At 48.2% G+C, this 13,031-nt stretch overlaps 1 protein-coding gene across 2 annotated transcripts; it reads left to right on the top strand.

Annotated features, from left to right (window-relative positions):
* The first annotated feature begins 8,720 nt into the window (after positions 1 to 8,720).
* On the top strand, positions 8,721 to 11,116 carry LOC105033104 (protein IQ-DOMAIN 17). 2 transcript variants are annotated; one of them, XM_073245660.1, is made up of 5 exons: positions 8,721 to 8,983; positions 9,099 to 9,386; positions 9,488 to 9,748; positions 9,832 to 9,972; positions 10,055 to 11,116. In XM_073245660.1, the coding sequence occupies exons 1-5, from the start codon at positions 8,861 to 8,863 to the stop codon at positions 10,835 to 10,837; spliced, it is 1,596 nt and encodes a 531-aa protein (XP_073101761.1). In that variant the 5' UTR covers positions 8,721 to 8,860; the 3' UTR covers positions 10,838 to 11,116. The 2 variants fall into 2 exon arrangements, with proteins under 2 accessions (XP_073101761.1, XP_073101762.1); XM_073245661.1 differs by having other exon boundaries at positions 8,722 to 8,983; positions 9,835 to 9,972; positions 10,055 to 11,110.
* Positions 11,117 to 13,031: the final 1,915 nt, after the last annotated feature.

Genomic DNA, 13,031 nt, shown 5'->3' with positions numbered 1-13,031 from the left:
TTGCCACAACTGCGGTGGAACAACCGATGGTGCACCCTATGCCGTCCAGAAGCACCATCGATGCCCGCATCAACTTTCGTCTCCTCCTCAAGAGTAGCCGTCTCAGCACTCCCACCGAGAAGGAGCGAGGCGGCCCCGACACAACACCCACCGGTCTTGACGTCCCTCTCCTTCCCAGCTGGAGCGGGCGAGGAAGAAGAAGCGGCCGCAGACACCGTCTGCCTCACTCTCAAATTCGTCGGGAGGTTCAACCCCTAGGTTTCTCAACACCGACGGTTAGACGACTATGAACACAAGTTTGAAGAAATCGACCGTCGGCTTACCCAGCTCCAGGGGATGGTCAGAAGTCTTCAAATGACGTCGACTTTCGGACCATCCAACCTCTCTCCCGATTTATCTCGACGAATCGATTCTAGTCGGTTCAAGATGCCTCATGTGGAGCCTTACGATGGCTCCATCGACCCAGTTGACCATCTGGAGAGCTACAAGGCTCTCATGACAATTCAAGGGGCAACCGATGCCCTCCTCTGCATCGACTTCCCGCACGCTTCATAAAGCTGTCAGGACTTGGTACTTCGGCCTCCGCTCAGGATGTATCCACTCTTTCGGATAGCTCGAGCATTCTTTGTGGCCCACTTCAGCACAGCCGGAAGCCGTCACGAACCTCGGACAGTCTTTTCTCCTCAAGCAGGGAGAAAATAAGACACTCTGATACTTTGTGGCCCGATTCAACGTGGCCACACTTGAGGTCCGGACCTCAATGAAGACATGGCTATCTCGGCCATGAAGAGGGGGCTAAGGGGATCCCGATTCACATATTCCTTGGACAAGACCTTCTCCGGATGTATGTCGAACTGCTAGAGCACGCATACAAATACATGCGTGCGGACGAAGGAGCTTCTGATCGTGCCTGACGAGGGCACGGGCCAGAAGGAGAAGCGAAAGAAAAGTCGAGCTCCTGCTGAACCCAGCAAGCCCCCGACTGATAAACGGATCTCGCCTCGACGACGGAGTCCGAATCGCCCTGACGGTGGAGTCCGAGACCAACGCATCGCAGATATGACTCCTACACCCTCTCTCTGCTCATCGTGCACAGATCCTGATGGAGATCGAGGGAGCAAAATATTTACGACGATCTCCGCCTTTGAAGGCAAAGGGCCTCGATCGGAGAAAATACTGTCGATTCCATCGGGGTCATGGTCACAACACCGAGCAATGCATCCAACTCAAGGATGAAATAGAGGTCCTCATACAATGAGGGTATCTCGAAAAGTATCGAAGGGACCCGCCGGCTCGGCCTCTTCCCGACCAACGACCCCAACCGACTGAAGAGGCAGTGAACAATCAACCTACTGCTGGAGTCATCAATATGATCTCCAGACGACTGGACCGAAAACGACTGCTGAAGGAGAGTCGACGAAGAGGCCGTGCCAGGATGATATAATCATCTTTACAGATGAAGATGCTTGGAGAATCCAAACTCCCCATGATGACGCTGTTGTTGTCTGCGACAATAGTGAACTATGATGTAAAAAAATTCTTATTAATAATGAAAGCTCGACTAACATTTTTTTTACTCGACCTTCTTCCGAATGCGACTGTCGACCGACCGACTCAGGAGAGTCTCTACGCCCCTAGTGGGTTTCGCTAGGAAAACATCGCAGTGGAAGGAGAAGTTACTCTTCCATGACAGCTGGGGCCGAACCACGATAAAGCACCATCCAATAACCTTCATGGTCATCCAAGACCTTCGGCCTACAACGCCATACTTGGAAGACCCAAACTAAACATCCTCAGAGCGATAGTCTCGATATACCACTTGCTGGTCTGGTTTCTGACTAAAAATGGAGCTGGAGAAATACACGGAGATCAACAGCTCGCTCGACGATGCTTCCAAATCTCTACTCAAAGTAATGAATTGAAGGACTCCCTGTCGGTCGACAAGCTGGATCAATGGGAAGAGGAGGAATGGGGTGAACCGGCTGAACAACTATTTTCCATCCCGATGACAAAGAATCCTGAATAGGTCGTCTGGGTCGGGTCGCAGTTGTCCGACCCAGGGCGACAGCAGTTGATAGAGCTGTTGAAAGCCAACACCGACATATTCGCTTGCTCGACAGCGGATATGCCCACATACCTCCGAAAATAATGACTCACTGACTCAACATCTCCCTTGGCATGAAGCCGGTTAGACAGAAGAAACGATCTTCCATCCCTGAAAGATAGAAGGTCATCGACGAGAAAGTAGACAAGCTGCTCAAGGTGGGCTTTATCAGAGAAACCACATATCCCGACTGGCTTGCCAATGTCGTCATGGTGAAGAAAGCCAATGAAAAGTGGAGATCTGTATCGACTACACCGACTTGAATCGGGTTGCCCGAAGACAGCTTTCCACTGCTGAAGATCGACCAACTGGTGGATGCGACGTCCGGTCATCGATTGCTTAGCTTCATGGATGCCTTCGTCGGGTATAATAGATCCGGATGGGCCTGAGGATGAAGAATATACGGCCTTCGTGACCGCAAAGGGCCTTTACTATTACAGAGTTATGTCCTTCGGTTTGAAGAATGCCGGGGCCACCTACCAGCGCCTCATCAATAAGATCTTCAAAGCTCAAAACGGACGCAACATGGAGGTGTACGTGGACGACATGCTAGTGAAAAATGCACAGGCCTCAGATCATATCCAGGACTTGGAAGAAACCTTTCGCACTCTTCGGTGATATCGAATGAAGCTAAATCCGACCAAGTGTGCCTTCGGGGTAGCTTCAAGGAAGTTCTTTAGGTTCCTCATTTCTCAACGGAATCGAGGCCAACCCTGAGAAGATAAAGGCGATTATCGACATGCGACATCCGAATACCAAAAAAGAGGTGCACAGCTCAATGGAAGATCATCACGCTTAGTCGATTCATCTCTCGATCGGCTGAGAGATGCCTCTCATTTTTCAAAACCTGAGGCAGACAAAGGACTTCTCTTGGCCGAACGAGTGTCGGCAAGCCTTCGAAGATTTGAAGAAGTACCTGACTTCTCCACCCCTACTTGTAAAGCCAGAGGTCAGAGAAATATTGTACCTTTATTTGACTACCACTCCAGAGTGGTTAGTTTGGTACTCATCTAGAAGAATGAGAGCCGAACTCACCAGCCTATATATTATACCAGCAAAGTGCTCCACGAGGCCGAAACTCGATACTCAAGGGTGGAGAAAATGATATTTGCCTTGGTCATATCAGCGCAACGACTTCGTCCGTATTTTCAAGCACACGCCATCGTGGTCCTCACCGACCAGCCCCTGAGGCGATCCTCCATGCCCCGACACATCAGGACGACTGGCGAAATGGATGCTAAATTGAGCGAGTTCGACATCCAGTACCGATCGTGACCTGCTTTGAAAGCCCAAGTCCTGGCTGACTTTATTACGGAATGCCCGACAGCCGATCAAATATCGAAAGGGGGAGCTCCAAAGAAGCCGCACCTCTGAATATGACCCCAGGTCAACCTGGGTGTTACACATAGATGGACTTCCAATGCCCAAGGAGCGGGGCCGGGTTCCTGCTCACCAACTCGGAGGGAGTAGTTACCGAGTACGCCCTCCGATTCAACTTCAAAGCTTCCAATAATCAAGCCGAGTATGAAGCGCTTCTCGCTGGCTTGAGGGTGGTGAAGGATCTCGAGATCGACAGTCTCAGAGTCTTCTCCGACTCCAGCTGATTGTGGGGCAAGTCAAAGGCGAATTCGAAGCGCGGGATCCGACCATGACGAAATATTTTCAGAAGGTAAGAGATCTTGTGGCACACCTCAAGTATTTTGAGATCTCCCATATTTTCAGATCGGAGAATGCTCGGGCTGACGCACTCTCAGGCTTGCGACATCTGCCTATGATACTTTGGGCCGGACACTCGTGGAGAGTCTCGAGCAACCGAGCATCGACAGGGCTGAGGAGGTGCTACAACTGACGACCGAGCCAAGCTGGATGGACCCGATCGTTCAGTATCTGACTGACGGAACCAGCCCCGAAGATCCTGCGGAAGCCAAGCGACTCCTGTGGATGGCCTCCCAATATGTAATGATGGATGGGGACCCTACAAAAGATCATTCTCCCTTCCCTTGCTAAGGTGCCTGGGACTGACGGACGGGACTACGCACTCAGAGAGGTGCATGAAGGGATCTGCGAAAGTCACCTGGGGGGTAAATCCTTGGCCTACAAAGTCCTACGTCAAGGTTACTACTGGCCCACCATGAAGAAAGATACGGCTGACTTGGTTCGGAGGTGTGAGCCATGTCAAAAGTACGCCAACTTACAACACCAGCCCGCCAACCAGCTGACTTCCATTGTCGCCCCATGGCCCTTCGCCCAATGGGGGATCGACATACTCGGCCCTTTTTCTCCAGCGTCTGGCCAAAAAAAATTCATAGTCGTTGCGATCGACTACTTCACCAAGTGGGTGGAGGCCAAACCCCTGGCACAAATCACTGAGCATAAGATGGAAGACTTTATCAGAAGTCATCATCTCTAGATTCGAACTGCCACATACTATTATCACTGACAATGGGCGACAGTTCGACAACCATGACTTCAGAGAGTTCTGTGCGAGATTTCATATCACGCACAAGCTGACCTCGATCGGGCATCCACAGTCAACGGAGAAGTCGAAGTAACCAACTAGACCATTTTGATGGGTTGAAGACTCGACTGAATGAAGCCAGAGGCCTCTGGGTCGAGGAGTTGCACTCGATCTTGTGGGCATACCGAAGACACCCCGTGTCCCGACTAGGAATCTCCTTTCAATTTGGCCTATAGGACGGAGGCAATGATCCCACTAGAGATCGGGCTACCATCGACTAGAGTTAAGCAATACTGTGAACCGAGCAACTCGAGTGTCGGAGAGCTGACTTGGACCTCCTACCCGAGCTCCGACATGAGGTTCAACTCCGCATGGCTTCCTACCGACAAATAGTGGCCTGATACTACAATGCTAAAGTTAGGCCAAAGTCTTTCAGACCTGGAGACTTGGTTTTAAGGAAGGAGAAGTCTCGAAGCCTCAGGACCAAGAAAACTGTCCCCAAACTGGGAAGGACCCTATAAGATAGCAGACACCTACAGGCCGGGCACCTACCGACTTGAGACCCTGGAAGGGATGGCCATTCTCCAGATTGGAATACCGACAACCTGAAATTGTATCATCAATGAACTCTGTATGCCCTTGCTCAGAATACAACTCAATTTCAAAACTCAGAGTCTACAAAGTTCGACTCTCCGTCGAGGGTCGGCCCTCTTCAGAAGTACGAGCCTCGACACCCCGACTTGGGCCCAACGTCCCGTTGGAAACCTACGGTCCGATCGCTGAACCTATGGCTCAATCGCCGAATATACATCTCGATCGTCAACCTACATCGAATCTATGGCTCGATTGCCAAACCTACGGCTCGATCGCTGAATCTACGTCTCGATCATCGAATCTACGTCGAATCTACGTTTCGATCGCCGAATCTATGGCTCAATCGCCGACGACACATGACTCTTACAAGAATCATTTTGTCTACACTAATGGAAGGCCATGCTGGCGATGAAACCTCTCTAAGTTGAAGCCGCGCTCCTTCCACAGTCGACTCTCGAGCAATGCAGCTGGCTAATTGCCGACTTAGCTTCGACTAAGAAGGGTAAAATGCCAAGACGACCGCAGTCGCACTTGCGACATACTGACTTGGTCACGATCGATCGAAGGATATTCGGCTTGCCACCGTTTATCATGCAACACAACGTATCCGCCCGACCAAGGGCCGGGCAATAGATATTCAACTTGGACATACCGACTTGGTCACGATCGATCGAAGGATATTCGACTTGCCACCGTTTATCATGCATCATAATGTATCCGTCTGACCAAGGGCCGGGCAACGGATATTCGACTTGCGACATACCGACTTGATCACGATCGATCGAAGGATATTCGGCTTGCCATCATCTATCATGCATCCCGATGTGCACGTCGACCAAGGCCGGACAATGGATATTCGACTTGTCATTGTTATCCTATCCGAATACGTCGGACACTACTTGACTATCAGACTCTATGGAATGATCGTGTCAACGAGCTACGTTCAGTGATTGGCGACACTCGGCCTAACGTATACGCCCGACCAATGTCCGGGCGACGGACACTCGACCTGCAATCGGTGCGGCTCTCGACCATCAGATCCTATGCTATCTGTATGACGGTCGGGATGCCGGCCTGCGATCGGGGCTTGCACTACCCTTAGCATGGCGCACGCCACTGATTACTTTGATCGGCTATGCTAGATCCTACCAAACATCCTAACGAGGTATGTTGGAGCTACGATCTATACTTCGGAGATGGCTCGACAAGTCAAACACTTTGAACGCATGTGGAAAAAAATTTAAAAAGCCTTTGATTTCATTTAGTTGAAGTGACTTACAAAATTGGGCCAAGTCCGATTACAAATATCAAAGATGAAACAAAAAAAAAGAATACGAAAATAACGGAGCAGATACTCCGACTAATCGTCAGAGTCAACTTCTTGCACCGGAGAGAGTTCGGGAGCAACCGGTGTGCTCGCTCAGGTCGGGGTGGGATTAGAGGTTGGAGCCGCCTCACCTTCGGTAGCTCGTCCCGCCAGCAGTGGGTCGACCTCCTCCTCTGCGGCTTGGTTCTCCGATCCTGGAGGAACGATGCTGCTTAGGTCGAGCTCCGGGTGCAGACTTTGAATCACATCTCGGGCATCCTGTACCCCACCCGATAGGAGTGAAGCCGCTCTCGAGAAGCTCCTCCCGATACTCGTCCGAGCCACGGAAGTCCTCCATCGCCCGGCTCAACGCCTCTTTAGCCGACTCCGCCTCGACTTTCGCTATGTCGGTATCGGCTTAGACGAAGGACAAGTTCTCCTCGGCCTTAGCCAGATTCTCCAGGCTAACCTGAAGTTGTTTGCGCTCGGCCTCGAGCTCCCTGACGCAGCCATCCCACTCATGCTGCAACAGTGAACGGAGCGGGTCTTGCACTGGACCTGCTCGCGAGCGACTGAAGTTCAGCCTCGAGATGGCTAGGCCGTTGGTGAGTCAGGAGATCTCCTTCTCGAGCCTAGCCTCGCGTCGACCGACAACTTCAGCTGGTCCACCAGCGTCACCTTCTCAGCTTCGGTGGTTTCGGCCCTATTCTTCTAGGCTGCCCAAACATCGCCGAACCTCCGATACCGACCTCCAGCTCGGAGTTTTGGTAAGTTTTCTCAAGCTCTCTGAAGTGCTTTAGGCTCTTGAGCTCTCTAGCTCTCTCTCCACTGAGTTCCTGATTTTTCACTGTTGCCTAGTCTCCTCTCTGACTTGACCGTCGGAGAGTCCCCGTCGGAGGCATCTCCGGTCAGTGAGGACTTTTCTTGCAGGTGCGTGATCTCGACGATCAACGACGGGAGGATTGGCCGCAACAAGGCCAAACCTGCCTATATATAGTTGGCTAATTTAACTACTTTAGTTCAAGCTAGAAAAATAGCTCATATTTAGAAGTGGAGAGCATATAATGTGGTCTAAATTTGACCTACCTACTATAGATTGACATGGACCCTAGCAATACATAGGCTAGTTTCAGTGCAACTCTTATTCCCAAGTTGATGTCAAGAGGAGGTCTTCTACTTAGGATTATTAAGAGTCCAACTCTAATGCGATAAGAATGTTCATCTATACATAAATCTAGGGCCAAGGACCTCGGATACGAAGAGACATGCACATGTTATTCTACATCATGATTTCTTTCCTACAATTATTAATCTAAAGCTTTTTCTGGCTTGGGCATGAGAGGATTCTATCGGAGTCAATCTGGAGAGCTCCTTTCTTCATATGTGCAGGTTTATCAACGTTCTCCAGCCCTCGGCTTTCATCGGACAGAATTTGTACTTACGCATAAAATTAAATCCAGCTGTATTTAATTAAAAGCAATCCAACCGTGCACCAGAACTAAATATAAAATACTGATGTTCTGTCGTTAAGTTTCCTTACGTGAATTGAGCCGTATGAGTTCGGACGGTAGAAAGATTCTTTCTCCAATTATCTACATTAGACCATCATGGGTTTTGAGTATATTTCACAAAAAGTAGCGCGAGGTACTGAGCAGGTCTGATCCTGTCCTAGTCTAAACTCGTGGATGCAAACGTAGGTCTAGCAATTGATCATCTCCGTCTTGCGCATTGGGCTTCCATCCCGTGGCGGTCCAAAAAAATGTAGCTTTTCCTCACCTTATAATGTGGGTAGGTTCATCCATGAATGACGAGGTGGCTGCCACATTCACCTTGGAAAGGACCTAGAATTCCTGGGCCGGCACGTGCGGCCAGCTCACCGGGTGACACTAGGTCTGCTTTCGTTGGCCTCTCCCTCTCCCTCTCCCTCCATTTGATCACAGCTGCTTGCTTTGCCTTTCGTGCATGCGTCCTTCCACTTTTCACAGCCTTCCCGACACGAACATTAATTTGAAATTAATTCTTGTGAAAAAACGCACGCTCTGGTGCCCCTGAGTTGCCACCCGTTGGTACTCGAGATATAATTTAAGACCATGCCCCCCTAAAATTCCGAGGACGCACCCAAACTTTCACCCTTGTGGGCCCGTATATCAACAGTAATAGGGTGCAAGTGTGTGTCTGTTGACTGAGTCAATCTATAATTAGTCCTACTACTACTGATATCATCCTCATAAACGCCGAAAGACGCCGGCACCCCACAGCTCTTTATTCGAACGAACCGCCCATTAAGACGAGGCAGCTGGAACGGATGAAAGTTGTGTCCCTCCCATAATTCCATTCCGGTTTGCTCTCTACCTTTCGGGCGCCACCGTTGGGTAACGGCGTAAATGCCGGCTTGTCCATGGGAAAGAAAGGCGGAAGCTCGTGGCTGACGGCGGTCAAAAGAGCCTTCAGATCCCCCACCAAAGACTCCGAAAGGAGGTCCTCCAGGCCTCGCGAAGACACAGACCAAGACGAAGACAAGGTCACTCCCACCAACCATTCCCCCACCTCTCTCTCTCTCTCTCTCTCTCTCTCTTCAATCTACTCCTTCTTTATCTCTTACTAGCTATTCCATGTATCTATTGTGCTGGTGGCAGAAGAGGGAGAAGAGGAGATGGATATTTCGAAAAGCTTCGACCCACGAACAGCAGCAAACGCAGGAGGAAGCCGAGGTGAGGTCAATGACGGCATCATCGGTGGCGGCCACCACAGCAGAGCAAAGGCACGCGATGGCAGTGGCAGCGGCGACGGCGGCCACCGCGGAGGCGGCCGTCGCGACGGCACAGGCCGCAGCGGAGGTGGTCCGGCTAGCTAGGCCGTCCGTCAACTTTGTCAAAGAGCACCACGCCGCCATCGTCATCCAAGCGGCCTTCCGAGGGTATCTGGTACATCATGTTCTATGTTTCATTCTTTTCTTTTCCATTTGTAGTATAAATATAGGCGAGGGATATGGATGGGTGTTCAGAAATGGATGGAATTTGTGAAGGCGAGGAGGGCGTTGAAGGCATTGAGGGGGTTGGTGAAACTGCAAGCGCTGGTGAGAGGGCAAAACGTGAGGAGGCAAGCGAACACGACGCTGCAGTGCATGCAGGCGCTGGTGCGGGTGCAGGAGCGGGTGCGGGACCAACGGGCCAGGCTCGCCCGGGAGGGCGCCAGGTGCAGGAGCAACAAGTCGGCCACCTTCAGCTGCGACACCTCTTTTTGGGACTCACCCTACCTCCACGACCGCGCCGACCGGCGATCCATGGTAAGATCTAGGAATTAACTCCAAACTGACCAAAATCTTGTGCCAAAATCTATGTTTCTTGTTTGTTATATTTCTCTCTTTAGCAGTCGAGAGATGGGAGTAGCCACGCCGATGACCGGGACGATCATCCCCGTACGATTGAAGGGATCCGGTCCATGTTGGAGAGCAGGAAGGAAGCTGCTTTGAAAAGAGAGAGAGCTCTCTCGTACGCTTTTTCGCAGCAGGTATGTTTCTTTTTCTTTTCTTCTTTTCCTGTTTTTTTGCAGCTTTTCTAAAGGAAAGTTTCTTGTTTTACTTTATGAAAAGCCATGGAGGTCGGATAGGAAGGCCTCCTCATGGCTATCCTCTGGAGAAGATCAGGAAGAGGCTTCGGCGGTATCGGAAGGAGAGCAGCGGCCATCAAGATGGCTTGACCGATGGATGGCTTCGAGGGCTTCATGTGATAATAGAAATGGCAGCAGAGGACGAGCCTCCATGGAGAGAGACCCCATCAAGACTCTAGAGATCGATACAGCACGACCATTCTCCTATTCCACTCCTATTAATGTTCGAAGGCATCAACAACTGGCGTCTCCACACCACCGCTCCTCCCACCACCTCCACTCCCCTGCCACGCCCTCCCCATCGAATGCTAGTAAGAGTCTTCAGGTCCGGTCTGCGAGCCCTCGGTGCGGCAAGGAAGAGAGGAGCCCGGCCTCTGCTCACACCCCAACCAGCTCTGGTTACTATCACTGCAGCGGAGGCGCGGGGGCGCAGCGCCACCACCACCAGGTGGCGGTTCCGAACTACATGGCGGCGACGGAGTCGGCCAAGGCCAGGTTAAGGTCGCAGAGCACACCGAGGCAGAGGCCGTTGACGCCTGAGAGGGAGCAGCGGAGTGGTTCGGCTAAGAAGCGCCTCTCTTTTCCGCTGCCGGAGCCTTACTGTGGTGGCGGGATTGGGGGAGGATATTCTCAGAGTCTTAGGAGCCCGAGCTTTAAGAGTGCGAATGGACGTCTAGGGCTGGAGCAGTTGTCGTGCTGTACGGATAGCATCGCCGGCGAGGTCTCGCCCTCGTCGACCACCGATCTACGGAGGTGGCTCCGGTGAGCCGACGAGCACGAGGAGGGCGTGTGCGTTTTGTGAGTGGCATCCCATTTCGTTCGTTGTTTTGTTTGGTGTTTACTTTTTCTGGATGTAAGAAGTAGCACGGCGTTTTCTTGCGACTATCTGACTACGAGATTGGATTAAGAGTGTGAAGGGATGAACGGAAGAGAAGCTATTTGTAATCGAAAAGTTTTAATAACTCCATTATAAGGCGGTTTGATGCATGGAAGCTGCCACGTCTACCTAATAATCTTCCTGAAATCATGAGGTGTACTAACCCGGTCTTTTAGGAGACACTGTTAGATAGACCCAGTCTATCCCGTCCACTTTAGACCGAGCCAATCGTTGCTTGCCACATCAGGCCTTCAAAAAAAAAAAAAAAAACAGAAACTACGATCTCAATTTCAATGCCGCCAGCTTAACTAGAATTTTCTAACGTAGTGGTGAAAAATTATTGATCAAATCTATCATGTCATTTTTGGATCAGATCTGCCAATGCTAGGCATGTTGCTTAATTTAAATAAGAGAAAAAAAATCATCGAAGAGATTGACTCTGTCATGATTTTTGTTGAGGTGTATCCCTTTATTCACCGTTGCAAATGGATCGATCAATCGTGATTCATTGACATGCAATTTTTGTTAAAGCCGTAACTTGTTTATTGTATCTTTTTGTCCCCTTCTGGGTTTTGCTTCTCCTTTCTCTTCTCCCCCTTTCTCCTCTTCCATCTCCTCTTCCTGTTGTTTGCTTTATTTTTAGTTACTTGGTTGTTTAGATGATCTATGTTTGGTAAAATCAATTAGTTTGTTGGTTTCCCTGGCAATGTATGGGCTACTCTGTATCTTTACTACATGGATTCTAAGGAGGTGTGTCTACCAGAGCTTTATTGGTCTCTATGGTGCTCTATTTACTTCAATAGATTCTACTTCTTTTGCCTAAACCTTCACTCTCAATGCTTGCGCTTTATGAGATGCTGATGAACATATGAAAATTTTACCATATGGGAGCACTAGAATGTGCCTTCAAAGCAGTAGAATGGAGAACACAAAATGCACTATAATAAAATAACTATTAGTGGTATTTTTAAGTGCTGCTATAGGTAAAAAGACATCATAAATATTTTTATCAATATTTTTGTGGTATTTTCTTATGTACCATCTTAAGATAGTGTCAGCTATTAATTATTAGTATTTTTAAAAAAATATCAATAAAAATTTTTATTTTAGTGACATATGTAAGTATTTTTAAAATTTCAATTCCATAATGTGCAAATACCTTTAAAATTTTAATGTCGATATTTTTTTATATACCGATAAAAATTATCAAAAAATAAACTATATATCTTAGAATTAGAACAAAGAAAGGATTCGAACTAATGATCATTTATTTGAGATCAGTATGACTAAACCAAGCTCTATATAAAAATTAAAAATTTAAGATTTAACGATAATTTTTTAAAATTTTATAAATTATAATATTATGTACCAGCATATTAGTTAAATATCATAATAACAGTTCTAATTTCAAACACTTTAAGTTATATGTCATAAAATATAAATTTATAGTGTTATTTATAATAAAGTATCGCTAATAAAAAGAACACTTATTGAAAAATAGTATTATTTTTATCAAAATATAATAAAAAAATTTAGTGGCATATAATAAGAAATGTCATAAGTAATTTTCGTTAAAAATTATTTTTATTGTAGTGATGTACCAATTCTTTTTTGAATTTAGTTGTTAGTGAGAATTGTCAACCAGAGGCCTATCCACTGCATGCAACTATTATAACTTCTAGAGATTCTATTACAATAGATTTTAACTTAATAGAGATATGTCAACGGAGAAAAGAGGTGGTTGCTTCTGAGGAGATTTTCTCTAGAGGAGGTGGGAAAGAAGAAAAGGAGAGAGGAAAAAGAAGGAGCGGAACTTAAAGGGAGAAGGGTTATAGAAAATAGGTTACAACTTCAACAAAAATCATGTCAATGAAAATTGTGATTGATCTGTTTGCACCGATGAATAGAGGAGTTATGCCTCAATGTAAATTATGACAGATTCTAATCTCTTCAGTGATTTTTTTCCCCTCCTTTGGAGCTGCTAAATCATGTGCAGAGATACTTTGGCCATTCATATCCTCCCTCTATACTTTGTGTCTTTCATTATCTATCTATTCTTACTGGTTGTTGATTTCCAACTAAT

This window comes from Elaeis guineensis, chromosome 11 (genome assembly GCF_000442705.2).
Source record: "Elaeis guineensis isolate ETL-2024a chromosome 11, EG11, whole genome shotgun sequence".
NCBI classification, from domain to species: Eukaryota; Viridiplantae; Streptophyta; class Magnoliopsida; order Arecales; family Arecaceae; genus Elaeis; species Elaeis guineensis.
The sequence above is the reverse complement of the archived record's forward strand: the minus strand, read 5'-3'. Positions and strand labels throughout refer to the sequence as shown.

Bases quoted from the DNA above. Each gene is read 5' to 3' on its own strand.
- LOC105033104 (XM_073245660.1), top strand. From the start codon at position 8,861: ATGGGAAAGAAAGGCGGAAGCTCGTGGCTGACGGCGGTCAAAAGAGCC. The intron at 8,984-9,098 runs GTCACTCCCACC...TGCTGGTGGCAG, and splicing joins CAGACCAAGACGAAGACAAG to AAGAGGGAGAAGAGGAGATG. The intron at 9,973-10,054 runs GTATGTTTCTTT...CTTTATGAAAAG, and splicing joins CGTACGCTTTTTCGCAGCAG to CCATGGAGGTCGGATAGGAA.